At 35.9% G+C, this 20,200-nt stretch overlaps 1 protein-coding gene across 2 annotated transcripts in view; it reads left to right on the top strand.

The window, feature by feature from the left end:
• Noa36 (zinc finger protein 330 homolog Noa36) overlaps positions 1–19,629 on the top strand; it is a 269,801-nt gene extending 250,172 nt beyond the window's left edge. For both annotated transcript variants that reach the window (XM_090401473.1, XM_090401474.1), the window contains exon 11: positions 19,336–19,629. In XM_090401473.1, coding sequence (XP_090257599.1) covers positions 19,336–19,454 — 119 coding nt within the window. In that variant the 3' untranslated portion in view covers positions 19,455–19,629. The remainder of the gene's footprint in view (positions 1–19,335) is intronic.
• Positions 19,630–20,200: the final 571 nt, after the last annotated feature.

Raw genomic sequence — 20,200 nt, 5'->3', positions numbered from 1 at the left:
GCCTTTATTGTCACAAGTTTTCATTGTGTTTTCTCTGCAGTCCATAATTTATTCACAACTGAAAATATTCTTTCTGTGACGGCATTTGTCCCAGGTAAGCAAAGGGTAAATTCCACATTTTTTTTATATTACCATAAGGCATTTTTTGTTTCTCAAAAAACGCAAATATCTCAACCCATCTATCTCCTGTGGGAGTTTTTTTTCTCCTTCCATTCTTCATTGAATCAATTATATACTTCTTTAAACAAGAAACCTTATCAAAAAGGTTATTTTCATATATTCCATGATTTTTTCCAAAATAAGAATCTATATACTTCAACGATGCCTCAAACTCATGCCATGATATCCTACTTTTAAGGTTTGCCCATTTAAATGTCTTAATTTCCAGGAACTGGGATGACCACATGTCCAAATATTCCAAACAGTTACTGTAAAAAGTTTTAACATGAGAAATAAGCAAATTTTTTTTTATGCTTCCCTCATTTTCTAAAATTCTTAAATCTCTTCTTATGCCAATAGGAATGTAGTTTGATTCGAGACATTTTCTGTATTTTGCTTTTAGCCTATCAAGTTCCTCTGAGACTTCTGTTATTGTATAATCATTTCCTTCAATGTTTCTGACTACTGCCTCATACTAATGCCTGACTATGAAGAAATGTTAACCAAAACTGAGAGGTATTATCATTGAAAAAGAGTTCAATTATTCTTGTACACTTATCAAGGGATAAGAAATATGACTTCAATGGACTATATAATTTCAGAATCCTCTCAGTCACAGGCATTAAAGCTAGCCATCTAGTTTTACTATAGCCTAGTATTTTGTGATATTCAACTTCTGTTTCTTCACAGAGTTCTTTCAAAGATTCTACTCTGACAGTGTAAATAAATGTAAAAATGGCTATAAATTTTTGTTACAACAGATGCTATGTCTAGTGGTAAAAGATCAGCAGCAGTTTGAATGGCATTGTGAACTATATGAGCTGCACAACCTACTCCAATAATATTTTGCTCTAAACTTCTGTTCAGTATAACAAAGACATTGTTAATACCCTTTCTAGTTACACCACCAAAATTGGTATTTGCATTATCAGCACAATATGGAACAGCTATAATAGATTTAGTTTAATCCTTTATCCAAGTGTGAGCAAACAAAGTTTGCACCTGAAAATATCTTCAGGACTGAGGTAAGGTAGTACAACACTGGGAAACCCGCTGCAAAGGTGGAGCAAGCTAACATCACTCCTATCACAGTATCTCCTATAATGCAAAACACATCTCCTTGCAGATATGTATAATGTTATGCATTAAGGGAAGGGCCACTACCCAGACTAGTTTCGACCTTTATTGATGTCTCTTCAGTGGGAGCCAGGCCCAGAGGTGGAGATACCAGGCAGAAGCAATGGCAGATCATCTTTACCTATAGGAGTTGCCAAACGGTGTGCCACCTTTTTATTAAATTATTCTGCATTTAGAGAAAGATGTTGAAAGTTTAATTTTCACTTGGTTAGACTATAATAGATTTAGTTTAATCCTTTATCCAAGTGTGAGCAAACAAAGTTTGCGCCTGAAAATATCTTCAGGACTGGGGTAAGGTAGTAACACCGGGCAACTCGCAGCAAAGGTGGAGCAAGCTAAGATCACTCCTATCACAGTATCTCCCATAATGCAAAACACATCTCCTTGCAGATATGTATAATGTTATGCATTAAGGGAACGGCCACTACCAGACTAGTTTCGACTTTTATTGAGGTCTCTTCAGCGGGAGCCAGGCCCAGAGGTGGAGATACCAGGCAGAAGCAATGGCAGGTCATCTTTACCTATAGGAGTTGCCAAACGGTGTGCCACCTTTTTATTATCCGCAAGGAGATGTGATTTGCATTATGGGAGATACTGTGATAGGAGTGATGTTAGCTTGCCCACCTTTGCTGTGAGTTGCGTGGTGTTGTACTACCTTACCCCAGTCCTAAAGATATTTTCAGGCACAAACTTTGTTTGCTCACACTTGGATAAAGGATTAAACTAAATCTATTATAGTCTAACCAAGTGAAAATTAAACTTTCAACATCTTTCTCTAAATCCAGAGTAATTTAATAAAAAGGTGGCACACCGTTTGGCAACTCCTATAGGTAAAGATGACCTGCCATTACTTCTGCCTGGTATCTCCACCTCTGGGGCTGGCTCCCACTGAAGAGACCTCAATAAAGGTCGAAACTAGTCTGGGTAGTGGCCCTTCCCTTAATGCATAACATTATACATATCTGCAAGGAGATGTGTTTTGCATTATGGGAGGTACTGTGATAGGAGTGATTTTAGCTTGCTCCACCTTTGCTGCGAGTTGCCCGGTGTTGTTCTACCTTACCCCCGTCCTGAAGATATTTTCAGGCTCAAACTTTGTTTGCTCACACTTGGATAAAGGATTAAACTAAATCTATTATAGTCTAACCAAGTGAAAAATAAACTTTCAATATGCAACAACCTTATTAGATAAATTGTTTTTTTTTTTTCAAGAACTATTAAGATAGAATTGCTGATAAGTTCTGCAGTTTCCCTAGGTAGGGACACAAAATCAATAATCTTATTCTTCACACCACTTTTTAAATCAAAATAACGAATGATAGTAGGGAAAATTTTACATCTTTGTGGTTTGATGCATCAGTTTGGATGTACAGTCCATTGATCTAAAGGTTTGATTGTGATATATGGTATGGAAAGAAAACACAGCCTCTGCAATCGCTAATTCTCTTTCTTTCATCCTAAATTCAGTTTGACGGAGAAAATTTGTCATCTTTACAGATGAAGAAGCTGCCTTTAGAGCTTTCTTATGCTTATCAGAAACTAAATGCCTTGTGATATCGCACTTTTCTCTAGAGGTCACAGAAAATTTTCCCAAACAGATTGTACATGAAACATATCCCTACTGTTCATACTCTTTAATAAATGGATTCTCTTTTTTCAAATTATCTGTCAGTTTGCAATCCATTCATTTTCTTTTTGCTGACATGGTTTAAACCTGATTATTAAAAAATAATTAAATATTTTAAAATAATTATAAACTTTCCAATTTTTAAACATATAAAAAAATATATAGCAAAGTATCACTTCTGCGATGGGATCTATGATATAAAAAACAACAATTGTAATACTATGTATACAGGTAAAACTTTGATTTTGAAACATACAACAAAATATCACTCTTTAAATTACCATTGGTCAATATATGGTTTCGTGGTTTCCTTTGCTCCAGAATCGATTTTGTATCGACATGAGTGAAGTACTGAAAGACCTCAAACTAACAATAACTTAAATTACCTTTATCATTAAAAAAAAGGGAAAAGACAGCCTTTGCTATCACGTGTAATTGTTTATTTTATGAATAAAATTTAAAAGCAACAGATATGATATCTAAACTTTGTTTTATGATAATAATAATAATAATAACATTTATTACGGGCATTATCCCAGTTACAATTTGTTACAGATGGTTGTGAATTGCACAGTAAAAATAGGTAATAGTTTTACAAAACAGAATACAAAATAACGTGCATTAAACATACACTATGTAAATTATAGTAGTAAAAACAAAACATAAAACGTTGGTATTACATAAATTTAGATTACATTGATTGAAGATGATAATTTTGTCAAACTTTAAAAGTTTGGCATATAATCAAAAATTAATTTTACATGAAAAAGTTCCTCAGAATAAACAACTAATGTATGTTCGTAGTTTACTCTTTCTGTTAAGATGAATAAAATATTTCAAATGCTGTACATTTTGCTGTACATCTGGTAACATAAGTGTAAAGAAAACTATTCGAAATGAAGTTGCATATTGTAAATTTCTGAACAAGTTAAAAAATTTGGAACCAAATTTAATCACGATAGATTTTGAAATCGATTCGATAAATGCGTACCGTGAAGCATTTCTAAATAGTTAGCAAGAAATATTGCTTTTTTTTTTTTTTTCACTTTGCCCAGTGTATATTTTGCAACATTCAAGCAAATGGCCTTCAACAACGATACGAAACTGATTCCAAATTTGCAATAGAAATTCGCATGATAATAGCACTTGTTTTTGTGCCATCTACAAATGGGGTAAGTGCTTTTGAAGAGTTATGTGAAAATAATGACTATCCTGCTGAAGCTCAGTCTGTTCTGCACTACCAGAAGACAACTCAATTGGCAGACCTGATCATCGTCCGCCTTGCTTTGCTCATGTCTTATGGAATTGTTACAATGCTGCTCTAGAAGAGTTAGCAAAAACAAACAACTGATGCGAATGGTAGCATCGTGCATTCAACGAACTAATTGGTGCTCCCCATCCGATAATACGGAAGTTTCTAAAAACTTGAAAGGATGAACAACATTTCAATGAGGAGAAAATAGAACATTATATAGCTGGCACCCATCCTCCTGGTAAGAAATGCTATCGAGACATCGCAAAAAAATTTCAGCACATCATTAGTGATTATGAAAATCGTGAAACTCTTGATTACTGTATTTGTGTGTACACCTTTATGTTTCATCGTGTTCCATGCTTTTTTTTTCTCTCCGCCTTGCTGCTCGATCTTGAACAATGTGAAGTCAAGTGTTCCTTTTCAGGATGACAAATATTGATAGAAAGATGTCTGACTACTGATTCCAGTTTCAAAGAAATTTTTTTAATTATTTTTATAACACAGATTAACGATTGCTCCTTCAAAGTGGCTAATAGTACATTTTTGAAGGAATAAAATAAAAATAGGAAGAACCATCAGGACATTTCATGAACTGATGGTTCTTCAGTTCATGAAATGTTCATGAAAAGATAAAGCAAGTGTTGTGCCTTTTAGGTGCACAACACTTGCTTTATCTTTCTTTCTTGCTTGTTTTATTTATTTATTTATTTTTCCCCACAACCAAAAAAAAATTTGGAAATCTGTAATACAGTAATACATACATATGTAAGATTTCTTTTTCATTGTTAATTTCTTGCTTATTCAACTAGTGACCTGCCTGCCTTTCTTAACATGATGTAAAAAAAACTCTTATATAGTATAGACTAGGGATTATGTTGTAGCTGGAGCTTGTTGGTAGTTCCCAAGGCAAACAGAAATTTTTCACTAATCTTTTGAGCACTTAGCAACAAGCAGCTACAATAAACTGCCTAATGAAATCAAGTCTGTAACTTCAGGATACTCTTTTAGACAAAGTTTGATAGACTCTAAATGTTATATTTTATGGCTCATTCATATGCTGGATGTATATGGGTACCCTTATAGATACAGTGACTAATAAATTAACTGACTGTATTGCCTACATTTGTATTTTTATAGTAACCAGTGTTCTTTATTCCTATTATCTATTGTGTTGTATTTTGTCTAATTTCCTATTGCTATAGGTTGATTATTCCAAAACTTTGTTTTCATTGCTTCATACCAGTTCTTTTAGCATCATCATCAAATTCCTGCCATGTACCCTCAAGGGGTGTACAGGATATGACATGATACTACATGAAAAAATTACGTCTGCTGTCTGAATCATTGTCAAGGTCTTAGAGAAATTAGTCAAGAAAAGAATACAGTATTGGATAGATGAAAATGGGATATTGAATGTTGGACAACATCGTTTTGTGAAGGGTAGATCATGCCTCAGTAACTTGCTCACGTTTTATAACACAGTGACGGCTGAACTGGATAAAGGTAATGGGTTTACAGTGATTCTACTGGACCTTGCTAAGGATTTTGACAGGATACCACATGGAATTCTAATCAGTAAACTGTAGCATATGGGGATGAATATAGGGTTGGTGTGATGGATAGGAGGGTGGTTGATGGAGAGATATCAGAGAGTGGTTTATTCATGAGTAGAGTCCAAAAGACGGCCTGTGACTAGTGGTGTGCCGCAGGGTTCTGTTCTTGGACCACTACTGTTCAGTTTGTTCATTAATGATATGGGAAAGGATCTGAGAGGAAGTGTTCATTTGTTTGCTGATGATGCAAAGTTGGGTAGAGCAATTGTGAGTGCACAGGATGTCAAAATTTTGCAGGATGATTTGGATAGTTTGGAGGACTGGGCTAAGGAAAATGAATGTCAATTTAATGTGGCAAAGTGTAAGGTTATGCATTTTGGAGTGAAAAGATTAGCAGCAGTATATCACATTGGTGGAACCGTACTCCAGGAGATTGATGAGGCCAGGGATTTGGGAGTGTTGGTGGATAGGGAGTTGAAGTTTAGGGGGCACATTACAAAAGTGACTAAATCAGCTCATCAAATCACTTGGTTGCTGAAAAATACTTTAACAAGAAGAGACAAACTGGTTATTGTTCCTCTGTATCGAGCCTTGATAAGATCCCATCTAGACTACTATGCCCAGATATGGGCGCCAGGGTTTCTTCTTGGTTGGGGGAGGTGGAGAGGATCGATAGACGGGTGACCAAGATGATGACAGGTCTATGGAATTAACCTTATGAGAATAGGTTGAAGATTTGTGGGTTGCAGAAATTGGTTGATAGGCATAAAAGGGGGTGATATGATTGAGACATTCAAATTACTGAGGGTTTCTATAAGATTAATTCAGAAGATATTTTTGAGAATAGGACTGGTGGTTGGAGGACTAGGGCCATACACGGAAGCTGGGCAAGAGTGTGATTAGCAAGGGTGTTAGAGCTAGGTTATTTTACTTGGAGAGAGTGGTGAATGAGTGGAATAAGCTGCCAGAGTCTGTTGTGGGTGCCATGACTGTGAATGAGTTCAAGGCGAGGTATGATAGATACTGTGTGAATGTCGAATAGTTGTTCTTGACATGATGTTAGGGCCTCCCTCAATGAGTCTATCGACTCCTTGGAGTTGCCATAATAATAATAAAAAAAAAGTAGTTTGTTTTATACAGCTGTCTGAAGCACAAGTGTTATTTGTGTCCCTTGAAATGGATAAAATTGAGAATTGTGCAGTTATAAAATTCTTTGTAAAAGAAGGTTTAACGCCAAAAGAAATTCATGCCAAGTTTTCATAAAAGTTTATGGGCTTTCTTCTCCTTCATTTTCAACAATTAAGAAAAGGGCTGCCAAGTTTAAATATGGCCATACCAGCCTTGAAGATGATTCACGTGAAGGACGTCCAAAAAGTGTAACAACACCAGAAATCATTGATCAAGTACACAATATGGTATTGAATGATCGGCGAATCAAATTGCGTGAAATTGCTGAGACTATAGGAATTTCAAAAAAACGTGTAGGATATATTTTGCATGAAGAATTGCAAATGAAAAAGCTTTGCACAAAATGGGTGCCATGCTTGCTCACAACAAATCAAAAACGCACTCGCATGAAAATCTCTGAACAGTGCTTGGAACATTTGAACAAAAATAAAACTGATTTTGTGTATCGATTTATTACTATGGATGAGACTTGAATTCACCATTACACACCATAATCCAAACAGCAGTCAAAGGGGACAGAAGCCAGTTGTTCAGCGCCAAAGAAGACAAAGTCGGTTCCATCAGCAGAAAGGTCATGGCAATCGGTGTTTTGGGATGCTAAAGTCATTTTGTTTATTAATTATCTTGAAAAGGGTAAAACAATAACTGGGGAATATTATCCGATCTTTTAACCAGACTAGATGAAAAAATTCATGAAGAAAGACTGGGTTTGCAGAAGAAAAAAAATCATCTTTCATCAGGACAATGCACCTGCCCACAAAGGCGTTTTGACAGTGGGAAAATTAAGGGATCTGCACTATGAATTGTGCAGATCCCTATTCCCCAGATTTGGTTCCCTCTGACTTCTATCTCTTCCCAAAGCTAAAATTCTTCCTCGCTGATCAGCCTTTTTCTTCGAATTAAGATGTGATTGCACCTGTAGAGGGGTATTTTGCAGATCTTACTAAGAACTACTACAGGAATGCAATAATAATGCTGGAGCATCGCTGGAATAAATATATTAGTCTTAAGGGAGATTATGTTGAAAAATAAAAATAATTTTGAAATTATAAATTTGTTTTTTCATTGTTAGGCCGAGATCTTTTCAGACCATCCTGGTATGCTAAACCTTCGTTCATCTGCTGACACATTGAATACAGAGTTCCGGTCATCGGCTGGAACAGAAATCTGCACAAAAATAATCAGAACCAAGACTCATAGCATGGATTTCCATGGTTGGACCCAATATATAAGCTGCACATTGCTCAAACTAACATGCAGAGACATCTTAAGTGGTGCAAAGAACATATATAGTGGGAACCTGGAAGCTTGGAAGAAGTGTGACAGATGATCATTGAATGTATCTTACCAGAGTGCATAAAGCCAACTATGAAATTTGGAGGTGGCAGTGTAATGGTATGGTCTTTGTTTTTACTGGTTTAGCCTTGGACCTCTGTGATGGCATGAACATTGAACTCCAAGGAGTATCTGAACATTCTGGACAATGTAATGCTTTTTACTTTGTAACATATGTATGTAACTGACCATTGTCTCGTTCAGCAAGACGGTGCACAGTGTCATAAGGCTGCTGCTGTAACTGCAAGGTTTGTGGCCATGAATGCCACCACACTTGACTGGCCTCCACAGACCCCAGATCTCAATCCTATTGAACATCTGTGGGATGAACTGGAGCATTGGATAAGGTCAAGGGATGTCTGCCCCACAACAGTCCAGGAACTCATTATGCTATGGGACGAATGGTCCAAAATTCCCATTTATTGCTATTGTATACTTGCAGAAAGTATGCCCTGTAGGACTGCTGCAGTCATTGCAGCAAAAGGAGGACCAGTATCTTAAGGTGGATGCCATGACTGTTTGGTCTTCACACTATGGTGTCCATTATTAACCTCTTTCCAAGCAGTATATATAGCAACAGTAACAGTGATGCCCTGCTCTTGTGTATTTGGTCAGGGGAAAGTATGTTTGTGTGTGTGTGGGGATCTCTAGTATTTTTTCTGTTTTGTAGGAGTTGTATCATTAACCAGAAAAGTGTAGCAAGGATAATTGAATTCTATATCAAGGGCTGCATCATTAGAACAAATAGCCCTGGCTTCATGAGTTAGTGTTTTCAGGATTCCATACTGTTGACCTGAATGATGATGTGATTATTTATATAGATATCACCCAATATGCAGAATTCTATAAACAGAAAAAGATAGTGAACTATCTGAAAGGCAAATAACTAATGTGCCAAGAAAAGGCAGGTAGTTAATTCTTTTTTTCTAACGTGAAGGGAATTTTAGAGCGTAGGATGTAAAGATGAGTTACAAAGGAATTCAAAATGTCTTATCCATGGGATCAAATAACAAATATGTCATCTACATAGTATAGCCAGACTAACTGAGAAGTTTAAAAGTAATTGTAATAAGTGCTTTGTTCTCAAAATGCCCCATGTAATCTACAGTGCAGATATTTTAAAACATCTGGGGGGGGGGGTTAAGTTTCATCAGCTTTTTGAGGTTTGCAAATATCTACAAGGAATAGACATGTTGCAGTGATAGAAATAGAGCATCTTTTAACTGTTATGGATTGTAGATTGCAATCAAAAACGCATTTCTCATTCAGACAAAAGCTTTAAATTTGTTTAAGAGAGCAAAAGAAAATGATCATGAATAGAAGAAATGTTTAATGCAAGTGTTCGTTTGATCTGTTTAAAAATCAAGTTCAGCTGAATAATGTTAAAATTGCTGGTGAGACAGTCAGTGCAAATGAGGATACAGCATCTAAATATTCTGATGTTTAAAGAAATTAATCGAAGATGGTGAACAAATATTTAATGTGGATGAAATTGGTTTATTCTGGAAAAGCCTTCCAGAAATTACCTTTCTAAGAAAGAAAACAGTTCAATTTACACTACTAAAATATGTTGAAAGACAATAAAGATGTTTTCATCAATGTAAGCTTATCTTTAGGAATGATATTTAGAATTTTTTTGTTTTGCTGTTTTTATTTGCTCTCTATAACTCCTCAGTGACTTTGTTAACAATAAATTTAAATTATAAGTATCTTTTACTGTAATATTTCATTAATAAACATATAAAACTTATGTTTAAAATTGTTCATTATCTACTTCTGTAGCTGGAATCAATCACCATATTTTACATATAATTATAAGTTTGAATAATGCGACCCCTTCGGGGGATTCATTATCTGTACTAATCAAGACCTACCTGTACTTCATGTGACAACTCTATTTGCTCACTCTTAGGTAAAGGATTACAACAAGAATATAATTTCTTGTCTAATCAGAATGTTGTCTTTTAAAAACCATGATCTGCCTCTTGGTATCTGCATAGCCAAAGACTAGCTATAGTTCCTAATCCTGCAAGGTGTTTACCAAGTCTCTTTAGTTGTAAACTATCCTACTATGGCTAAATAGGCAGGACAGCCGCTCAGGACTTGCCGAACATGCCTTGGGCACCTGTCGTAGGATATCCTGGAAGAAGGCTACTCTACTCCATTACAGCAAATATAAAGTAGCCCATAAGTCATGAAGGGGTTTAAACATTTAATAACATTTTTATTTATTAATTCTTTTTATTCTTTTTTTTTGTTATAATGAAATACAGAACCTGGAGATTTTTTTATTATTAGTTATGAAAAACCACATCATGCAAATGCCTTCCATTTTTGGCTTCACAAAGACAGACCCTTTCTATGGCATGTTCCATGACAGCTGTTAATGTTTCTGGCTGCAGCACCCTAATTTCAGCACGAAAATTCTTCTATAGGATTACCTGAAGGAAAAGGTGTATGTGAACAAGCCCCAAACAATCCAACAGCTGAAGGATCTCCAGGTTCTGTATTTCATTATAACAAAAAAAAAAAAAAAAAGAAAGAAAGAAAGGGAAAAAAAAAAGGTTATTATTATCTATACTATAAACAAGTGAAAACGCATTCAACATCTCATTCTCCGTACTTCAACCAACAGACAAAGACACCTATTTAGCCAACTGATGATAATGATGATGATATTCAGCTTTTTTTCTAACCACTACAGGTGAAGGTCTCTCTCGTTGTGGGAGGATTGGGTACTACCCCCATGGTGATCCAGTCCATCTTGAGGGGGGGGGGGGTATTCACGTGTATAAATGAATGTGTGAAGGTGAAAGACAATCACAAACATCCATGCCTAGGCAGGATTCGATCCTGCAGCCTCTTGGCTGGAGAGTGGATACATTAGCCACTCAGCCAGCTAGCCCACTAGAGGATGCTATTTGGGACTTTAGACTTACTCTCGGTTGGCAGGGCTTCAGCCTTTTTACTTAGTATTGTGCCTGTGTGCATATCTTCGTATATTTTGTAAACTGATGACGACAGTTTGACTGCTGAAATATTGGAAGTATTAATTAAACTTATCATCATCATCAAATTCATGACATATACCCTCAGAGGTGTACAGGATCTTATCAAACTTCCTATCAACAATTTTCTTCCAGATTAGCTGTTATCTGTCAACACTCCAATATTATCAAATCTTATATTTCTGTCTTTTAAGGCATTTCTTACTGTATCCCTCCACCTACATCTTTGTCTTCCTCTGAGTCTTTTTCCTGCAATCCCAACAAAGAACAATTGTTTAGCTAATCTTTCATCTCCCATTCTATTTAAGTGGACATACCACCTGAGATTAGCTCTGCTAACACATTTTCTGAATGTTAACAATGTTCTTTCCTAATATCCTCGTTTTTAATATAATACCACAATGAATGCCACCTGTTCAGTCCCCTGCTCTTTCTTGGGACTCTCATATCTGTGGTCTCCAGTCTTTGATCAAGGGTCTTATTTCTAACCATGCTCTCAGATCCATAAGTTAAAATTGATTTGAATACTGTATTGTATACAGCTACTTCAGTCTTTTGACTAATCTTGCTCTTATTCCATATAAATTTATTCAGTTTACTTTCTACCATACTGGATTTGCTACTTCTGCTGTTCTATTTCCAAACTGAATTTATCATCTTCACTAAAAAGTGTGCCTACATAGGTGAAATGTTTTACTTATTTTATAGGCTTTCCATTCAGGATGCAGTTGATATGTTACAGCAGTTCAATTTGGTCAGTGAATCCTGCAAAGTTGTCCTTAGATTTATTTAAAAATATAGCATCATCTGCATAAAGTAAAGAGCTAAGACAAACATCACCAATTTTGATATCAGATTTAATACCACTTTCCTTTATAATGTGATCCATATAGATAATGAATAACAATGGAGATAAACTTATCCTTTGAAGTTTTTCCACTTAGCTATACTATAAATTAAAGATACCAAGAAATTATATACTTGGTTTAATCCTTTATCCAAGTGTCAGCAAACAAAGTTTGCGATTGATTATATTATAGTCCTGATTATATTTCAGGCACAAACCTTGTTTGCTTACACTTGGATAAAGGATTAAACCAAGTATATAATTTCTTGGTATCTTTAATCTGTATCCTTGTCACACACCTGATTTTACCTCGCACTATCTTCCTGTATCTCCTTCAGTTCTAACTGCTGATTACAGCTTAAATAGAGACCGCATATTGCTCAGTATAATGTCCCATTTACACCATATAACAGCTTAAGTAACTGAAATGTTTTACCTGTTCTATAGATTCTCCATTCACAATGCAGCTGATATTTTCATTGTCTTTGTCTTGTTATTGCTGAACCTTCATACCATATCTATTACAACAGTTATTCAATTTAGTCAGGGAATCCTTTCTTTTAGGCTTGCACAGTGATCCTAATGCATTTTGAAAATTATGGAGACAACTACCGTGTTTGAATAAAAACTTTAGTTTAATATAACTAAAATCTACAATTCGACATTTCGACCTTTATGTCAAGGTCATCTTCTGGAGCATACAAATATACACAGGAACAAGCTATACTACAATCAAACTGGTTCGTTAAAGACATTGACCAACCGCTACGACAATTGTTGGCCTGACCTCTGGTGAAAAAAAAAAAAAAAATTAAACATAAAAAATTGCACATCAACGCTAGAGTCCTATTATTTGTGTTGTTTACTATATACATATATTAACATCATTCCAGCCAGTTGGAGTGGAATGGTTTCTAATACTAGCGGATTGGCTAGAGTCCTGGCTTATGTTGAATCTTTCATATTAGGTAGGCTGAATGTGTGCCATCCAGATCCTTGGAATTTTCATGCTATCTTTGTTATTGATATTTGGGTGGTTTATCAGGAATTTGCAGGATTCCTTAAATTTTCTTTCATACCAGGTTTTTGTGCGGTGTAAGGAGCTGGTGCTTTTCCAGTTGATTTGGTGTAAGGTGTAAAATCAACTGGAAAAGCACCTGGTACGAAAGAAAATTTAAGGAATCCTGCGAAATCCTGATAAACCACCCAAATATCAATAACAAAGATAGCATGAAAATTCCAAGGATCTGGATGGCACACATTCAACCTACCTAATATGAAAGATTCAACATAAGTCAGGACTCTAGCCAATCCGCCAGTATTAGAAACCATTCCACTCCAACTGGCTGGAATGATGTTAATATATGTATATAGTAGACAACACAAATAATAGGACTCTAGCGCTGATGTACAATTTTTTATGTTTAATTTTTTTTTTTTTCACCAGAGGTCAGGCCAACAATTGTCGTAGCGGTTGGTCAATGTCTTTAACGAACCAGTTTAATTGTAGTATAGCTTGCTCCTGTGTATATTTGTATGCTCCAGAAGATGACCTTGACGTAAAGGTCGAAACGTCGAATTGTAGATTTTAGTTATATTAAACTAAAGTTTTTATTCAAACACAGTAGTTGTCTCCATAATTTTCAAAATGCATTAGTCAGGGAATCTTGCAGACTTGCAGCAGATTTATTTAGAAGTATAACATCATCCACATAAAGCAAAGAGCTTACATTAACATCTCCAATTTTGATATCAGATTTAATACCACTTTCCTTCATAATGTGATACATATATTTAATGAATAACAGAGGGGATAATGTACATCTTTGTCTGACACCAGATTTAACATTAAACCATCATCCTGTACTTCCTTCAATTCTAACTGCTGACTTACAACTCAAAGACTAAATATTGCTTGATATAATGTCCCATTTACACCACATAACTGGAGCATTTTGAACAGCTTTTCTCTTTGCACTTTGTCATAGTTTTCCAGATCTACAAAACTTCAATACTGATCCTTCTTATATTCCCATGATTTCTCAACTATTTGTCTTAAAGTGAAAATCTGATCCTGACAACCTCTATTTGGCCTGAACCCAGCTTGTTCTTCTCCAAGCTTCCCTATTACAATCCTTTTCAACCGTTTCTCAAGAATACTTGCATAAATCTTACCAGGAACACTCACTAGAGAAATATTAACATTTGATCTCCATGGAGTCAGAGACTCATCATGGGAGGTACACATTATGGCACACAATGCTCATCCAACCATATCTTAAACTGATTCAATGTGTCTACACCCACAACACACTCAAGCATTCCACTCACCAACCACTCTCCATGCAAAGAACCTCCTCCTCACTCCTCTGCTCACACTCTCCTTGTACAGTTTCCAGCGATGACCTCTTGTCCTATCCCTCTCTCCCATTCTATGAAAAATTTCCATTTGATGCGATAACAACCCCTGACTGGCTTATATGTCTCAATCATATCCCCCTCCCCTTCCTCCTATTCACGAGGTTCTGCAACTTACATTCTCTCAATCTGTCCTCATACTCCACATTCCCAAGACCACTGATCACTTTTGTGAATCTTCTCTGGACCCCTTTCGAACATAACCTCATCACCATGAAAACCAGGCAACCAAAACTGTGCACAATAATCCATATGAGGCCTGATCAAGGCCTCATATGGATTATTGTGGCCCCTGAATTTGAGGTCCTTGTCTACCATTACTCTTAGATCTCCATCTCCTCTACTTCCATTAAAGTTTCCCCACCAAGTGTATGCTTTGCATCCCATCATTGCTTACGAAATTTCAAAACCTTACACTTTGCAACATTGAACCGATAGTTCCACTTACCTGCCCATTCTTGCAATCTATTCAAGTTCTCTTGTAAGGCCATAACATCCACTTGACTCTGCATTGCTCTCCCCATTTTCACATCATTTGCAAACGGCTGCATATTACTAGTTAAACTCATATCAATTTAATTAACATGCAAATTGAATAACAATGGCCCCAAAACTGACCCCTGCAGCACACCAATGGTGACACCTTCCTCTTTTGGGATACCGCACCATCCCCCATTACAACTTTCTGATACCTATCCGACAGCCAGTCACTGATCCAACGCAGAAGTCTGTTATCCAATCCCATTTGTTTCAATTTATTTAAGAGCTTGTTATGTGGCAGTCTATCAAAAGCAAAATCTAAGTACACCACAATATATGCATCTCTCCTGTCCAAGGTATTTGTCACCTTGTTATAGTACATAAGTAAGTTATTGAAACATGATTTCCCTTTAACAAACCCATGCTGATAACCACAGGGAATACTGCTGTTATCAACCCATTTCTGTATCCTACTTCTCACCAGTCTCTCCAGTACCTTCACCACAAATCTAGATATACAGACTGGCCTATAATTTGAAGCTACAGTGTTATCACCACCTTTATGCAGTGGAACAATTTTATCCTCCTTCCACTCCCTTGGAACCTGCACAGTTGTAAGACTTTTATTAAACAGCCATGCCAATGCTACTGCCAAATCCCTTACGATTATATGTCACCAAATCCTATCGCCTTATTGACATCAATCTTATTTATTTCCTCAAATACCTCCTGCTCACTCACAATTAAGCCATCCTCTCCTATGTCCTCTACACTTAAGTTTCTCATGATTCCACTCTGATCAGGATGAAACACCCTTATAAAATGATCACTGAATACCTCAACAATGTCTCTTCTGCAGCACTTACCATTCTACCACTTTCATCCATTAACTTCATCTTATCATGATCGTTCTTCCTTCTACTTGCATATATCTAAAAGAACTCTCTAGGGTTTTTCTTTGCCCGATTTGCCAATTTCTGCTCATACTCTACTTTTGTTTTCCTTACTATTGTCATTCTCCTGGCTTGTTCTTTATACTTTTCATGTGACTGATTATTACTATTATTCATCTTGTACTTCCTCCAAAGTACTTTCTTTTTCCAGATTTCATGCTTAAGCCCCCTCATTCATCCATTTTACACTTACCTTATTCAGTCTTTTTGTCTTTGGAATACATTCACACATTGATGAGGTTATGTATTTCTTTGTCAGTTCCTATGCAGCATTTGTTTCCCTGCTCAACTCCTCATTCCATGTTATAGCTCCAAGCTGTCTCATAAGCTTGTCATAATCACCAGTTTTATATCCACATATATCCTTTCCTCACAAGAGTCTGCATATGACTAGTCATAACACAGGTGATTGCTTCATGATCACTTTCGCCTACTGGAGGAAAGTGTGAAAACCCTCTCACAATTACATCTTCTGATGAAATGATCAGATCTGGAACTCTCGATCCTCACGTGCCCTTCTTTACGTTCCGCCTAAGATAGTTATCTCTCAAGAACTCGATAAATTCACTTTCCTTATTCCCAAATGCTATCTCTTCATTCCAATCTATACTGCCATAATTAAAATCACCCATAATAATTACTCTTCCTTTCTTCACTAATCCAAGTTGTTTATACATTCCTTCATCACTACCCTCCAAATTCCCAGGCCTATAACAAGATCCCCTATTTTATGTGGACTCAATTTCCCTGTTATCATCAGCAGCACTCCCTTCTTGTCCTTTCTATCCTTGCAAAAAATTCTGTATCCTTCCATTTCTGTTACCGTTACATATTTATTCATTCATTCAACCGTTTCACTTATTCCAATGATTTTGGGACAAATAAACTCATATCTCTAAGTGAAAAATAAACTCGCTTCCTCTCATTCTGCTGCACCTTACTTCTGTTTCCTCATTGATACTTCCTTTCGCTTCTACATCTTTGCATTCTCACATTCAGCTTTATTCCTTTTTTTATAGATGGACACTATGAGTGCTGTATTCCAGTCATTTGGAACATGGCCCTCTGACCAGGCTTTCTGAATTTTGCAGTGTATCAACTATAAAACTTGAATACCTCTATATTTTAGCATTTCTGGTCAAATATCATCTACTCCAGCTGTCTTTCTACATTTCAGGTTTGTAATAACTTTTTCTACTTCAAGTACAGATATATATTCCAAATGGCATTCCTGTTGAGAGTTTTTACCACCATGCTGTCACTGCCTTGTTTCATTTAGCAATCTTTTAAAGTAATTACTGCATAAATCAAGAATGTGTTTATCCTCAGTTTTCATGCCTACTTTATCACCTCTAATTCCTTTTACAGTATTCTTTCTGGGAGCTTCTGCAATCGCCTCCAGAATATTTTGCCACCTTCCTGATAATTATTTTCTGTGTTCTTACCAAAGTCTTCCATGACTTTTGTTTAGCTCATTTTAAGCAAGGCTTTACTTTCTTACAATTTTCTCAGTATTCCCTAAGAGCACAAACTGATGTACTTGCTAGGAACTTTCGATATGCTTTCTTCTTTTCTTTCACTGCTTCCTTAACTTCCTGAGTCCACCATGGAGTTCTGATTTTTCTATCTTTGAAGTTTACCTCACCACATACCTCTGGCTGAATCAGTCAAAGATTTTTTTAGGATTTGCCACTGACTCTCCAAAGTTTGGTTCTTGCTTTCAATTTATTTTAGAATTTATTTTAAAGTCTAATTTACTTCGATATTGATTGGGATGTATTGGAATTATCACTCCTGAAGGATAAGTAACTTTTTCACATTTTAATTGAGAATATTAGGTTAACTTATTGCTGTTTTTGTTATAAACAAAAGAAGGGATTGACTGAGCTAGTTAGATTTGTAAGTAAACATTGCATTTTTTTTTTTTTTTTTTTTTTTTAATACAATATTGTCAGCATGGCGCCAATTCATGGATGAACAACGGCAAGAAAGACCATGTTGTCAGGAGATTGGAATTTATGGGATTTTATTCAGTGAAGTATGGTCTTTATTGCCATCGTTCATCCATGAATCGGTGCCATGCTGATGATTATGACAATTATTAGGAAATTATGGAAAGAAATTGAAACTGGAGAGAGAAAGTGTGTATCAAGTGCTTCAAAAGTGAGTATCTGTTAGGTGACGAAAATGCAACAAATATTAGTAGAGTGGACAGTACCAATGGTAGGATTGAAAATGTTGAATGTCTGGCCATGGAAATAGAGGAGAATGAAATGGACATTAATAAAGAAATTGCATGCTTAAATTTCTACCCATTCAAGATATGACACAGGAGTTGTGTCCTCAGGACTTTGAAAGTCTACTGACATTTGCTTTAACATTCCTTGCTCAAGTGGAGTTGGATGCTTCATCACCATAGATGATTTTGTGGTATGACAAAGCTCATTTTCACCTGAATGTAGCTGTGAATACTGGCAATTGCTGAGTATGGCTATGCAAAACCTGCATTTGCAGTCCAACAGATTTGTTTACATTCATCCAAAGTTACTTTCTGGTGGGTTTACAGCTTCATTTATCATTGGACCATTTTTCTTTGAGGACATTTGCCAGTCAGGTTCAGACATGCTCAGTTACTGCTGAGCAGTATCACAATATTATAAACAGTTTTGATGTACCACAGCTACAGCAGCACCTGTGCATGTATTCAGTCATTTTCATGCAGGATGGAGTCCACTCTGCATATCGGTTGATTCTTCAAGACCATTTCATGAAAGCCAATATGATCAGCCATGCATTTCCCACTGCATGGCCTCATTCATCTGATCTTGACTTCTGGCTCTGGGAATTTCTCAGAGACAGGGTTTATCAGGATCATTGTGATAATTTGCTAGCACTGAAAGACAGCATAACGCAGCATTGCCACAACATCAATCCTTACCAGCTGTGTTCTGCCATTGAATACACTGTGCAAAGGATGCAGTTTGTGGCATACAGGGAAGGACAGCACATTAAGCAGTATGGTTCATGAATGCATAATAGAAGTGAATAAAAATGTGCTGTTTATGCTTGTTGTGACACTTTTTCCTTCTTACACACACAGAAAAATTACATATACATTCAGTACATCATACAGCCTCTTTTGTCTCCCTCATTCCTGTCATTCACATTCTTGCCACTCATAATCACAATTTTAACGTTCGACTTTCATTTTCACAATGTGCACTACCACTTTCATTTACATTGCCTTAATATCACTTTCTCACTACTCTTATTCTCACTTTCATCACTTGTATTATCCCTTTTGCTGCTATCTATGCTCACATTCTGTTTCCACAGAATTCTTGTATTGGTAGATAATATACACTTTTTTTTTAGGTTACATGAGATATGATCAAGAAAATAATTACTCTGATGATGATGATGATGAAGAAGATGGTGATGATGAGGATGAAGAAGAAGAGGATGAAGATGATGGTGATGAAAAAGACAGCTGAATATTTAAAAATAATATATATATTTTATAGGTGTGAGCCTTGTTAACTTTTACAAACAGGATACAGTTTTTTGTAAATGTGCATATGTCATAATCAAAATCAACATTTTTTTAAATACTTCTGTCCAAAAAAAAATATTATTTTTTGTTCCACTGAATAAAAAAAATGACTATTAGCTCTCTCAGTTCATTTTAAATATATGTGCAAATCTGTGGATGCTTATCCTGGATTCCACAGTCTTTAAATTATCCCATTTATTGTAATAAAAATAGTTCAGCTAACAATGGAAATTTGGGGTCAGAGGAATTATTAAGAAAGTAAGATGCTCTTCAGTATATTTTGATACACTCATAACATTAAAATTAAAAACAATGGATAAATATTTCAAATAACATAACAAAGTTATGGTATTTAAAAGAGATAAGTTTTCATAGTTCAGTGTAGAGAAATTTGGTTTGGTAGATTCTAGATAGCTACACCACCGATTTTCTGGAACCTTTGATTCCAGAGCAATAGCCAGACTAACCATTTCATCAGATCAATTCAGGTCTCCTAATAGTAATTCATCAGCGCATCTTTGAAATAATATCTGGAAATATCAAAAGATTCCAAAAGAATGGGAAACTGGAGTAGTAATAAATATTCACAAAAAAAAGGTCCCAAAGACAAATGTGGAAATTACAGAGGCATTACTCTCTTAATAACAGAATCTAAACGATATGCAAACATCTTAAAGAATACCAGTT

This window comes from Typopeltis vanoorti, chromosome 12 (genome assembly GCF_054136105.1).
Source record: "Typopeltis vanoorti isolate ZY-2024b chromosome 12, IOZ_Tvanoo_1.0, whole genome shotgun sequence".
Lineage (NCBI taxonomy): Eukaryota > Metazoa > Arthropoda > Arachnida > Uropygi > Thelyphonidae > Typopeltis > Typopeltis vanoorti.
This window is presented reverse-complemented; position numbering and strand designations above follow the sequence as displayed.